The 1,648-nt window shown below is 46.8% G+C and overlaps 1 protein-coding gene across 1 annotated transcript; it reads left to right on the forward strand.

The window, feature by feature from the left end:
- Positions 1-446: 446 nt before the first annotated feature.
- On the forward strand, positions 447-1,581 carry LOC111647525 (nuclear receptor coactivator 2-like; the record flags this gene model as incomplete). Its single annotated transcript, XM_023397142.2, has 4 exons — positions 447-709; positions 900-1,121; positions 1,210-1,407; positions 1,482-1,581. Coding segments are annotated over exons 1-4 (590 nt in total), but the record flags the coding sequence as incomplete, so codon positions are not given.
- Positions 1,582-1,648: the final 67 nt, after the last annotated feature.

Here is a 1,648-nt window from a genome sequence, read left to right on the forward strand (position 1 = left end):
TGTGTGTGTGTGTGTGTGTGTGTGTGTGGGGCGGGTTAAATTACACTGAGGGGGGTTCTCAGTTTCTGTCAAAGTTGTCATCAAAAGTGATTATACATGTTTACATGTTCATTATGAAAAGGTTTCTTTTCATATTTTGGTTTAGTTTTGTTTTTGTTTCACTCTTAATCCTCAGTAAACGTCCTTTTTTCTTTGTTGGCAAAACTAGCTTCATCACCTGAGAAACTGCATTTTACTTTCACTTTTTACTAAGACAAAGGATGTCCTGTCAAAAGCAGTAAAATAGAAGGTTTTATATGATCGTGACTGTAATGCTTTAACTTTGAATTAAGAATCATGACCAAGTTGAAAATTCTGTAAAATGTGTATTTGTGGATACTGAAACATGCACATTTTCGCAGACAAGCCTTTTAAATGTCATTGACACATTGAAGTATATGTGTAAGAGTTTTTTGCTGTTGCTGATTTCAGACCAGTGAGCTGGAGGACCTGCTGGAGGACCTGCAGAGCGGCGGCCAGCAACAGCCGTTCGGGGGCCAGGCACCGGCCAGAGGACCATCCTCCTCTTCGTCCTCCTCTTCCTCTGTGCCGCCTGGTTCCTCCGCGGACAAACAGACCATCATCAGCGACATCCTGCAGATGGCCGACAGTGGCAGCAGCAGCAGCCCCCCCAACCAGCACCGAGCCTTCCCTCCAGTCGGCCCTGCAAGTACGTCTGCAACAGGATGTTAGTGTCCGAGTCAATTTGATCATTTCTGGGTCTTAAATGCTTTTGAACTGCACAAAATCTTTAGAATCTCTTTGAGAAAATAAGGACACCTCCGTCACACATTTCTCTCAGCATATGCACAATACTGTACATAATGACTAGTAAAAAGAAAAACGTGTCTTCCTCCCAGCAGCCTTTAACGGTGCCAGGCCGGGCCAACCAAGCCGAGGTGCTCCTCCAGTCAGGAGCATGTCTATGGACGGCAATATGGCTCCCAACCCTAACACCACCAGGCCTTTCCCCCCTCAACACAGGAACCACGGCCCCTACTCTTTAATGCAGCAACAACAACAACAAGGCATGATGGGAAGTCATGCAGCCATGGCCAACCAAGCTGCTATGGCCAACGCAGGTGAGGCAGGAAAAGATATAGTATCTTGTGTTTTTTTTAAATGACTGTAATCAACTCAACATCGGACTAATTCTTCTCTCCAAATCAGGCATGATGAGCAACGGGTCAATGCGGGGCTCCATGCAGCAGGGTTGGGGTCCCCAGGGACCCATGGGGGGTACTGCAGGGCCAATGATGGGCCAGGGGATCGGACCTGGTCGCATGGTCCCCAACATGAACAGCGGGCTGCCTACAAGAGGCCCACCTGGATCCAGAGCTATGGTCAACATGCAGATGATGGGCAACGGTGAGTGAGAAAGAAAGAAAGAAAGAAAGAAAGAAAGATCAGCTCTCATCAAAACTTGTTTTTCTTTCCCTCAGAGGTGGCAAACCCCACCTACACTCAGCAACATGCTCCACCCAATCAGACTGCACCATGGCCAGACCGAATGATGATGGATCACTATGGAAACCAAAGCAGGTATGGCATTCATTCTATCGCAAAGTATAAAAGAAGAAGAGAAGCCAAAAAAAATGATCATGAGCAT

Source organism: Seriola lalandi, unplaced genomic scaffold (assembly GCF_002814215.2).
Source record: "Seriola lalandi dorsalis isolate HSWRI2012SDOR001 ecotype SW California unplaced genomic scaffold, Sedor1 jcf7180002035461, whole genome shotgun sequence".
NCBI lineage: Eukaryota > Metazoa > Chordata > Actinopteri > Carangiformes > Carangidae > Seriola > Seriola lalandi.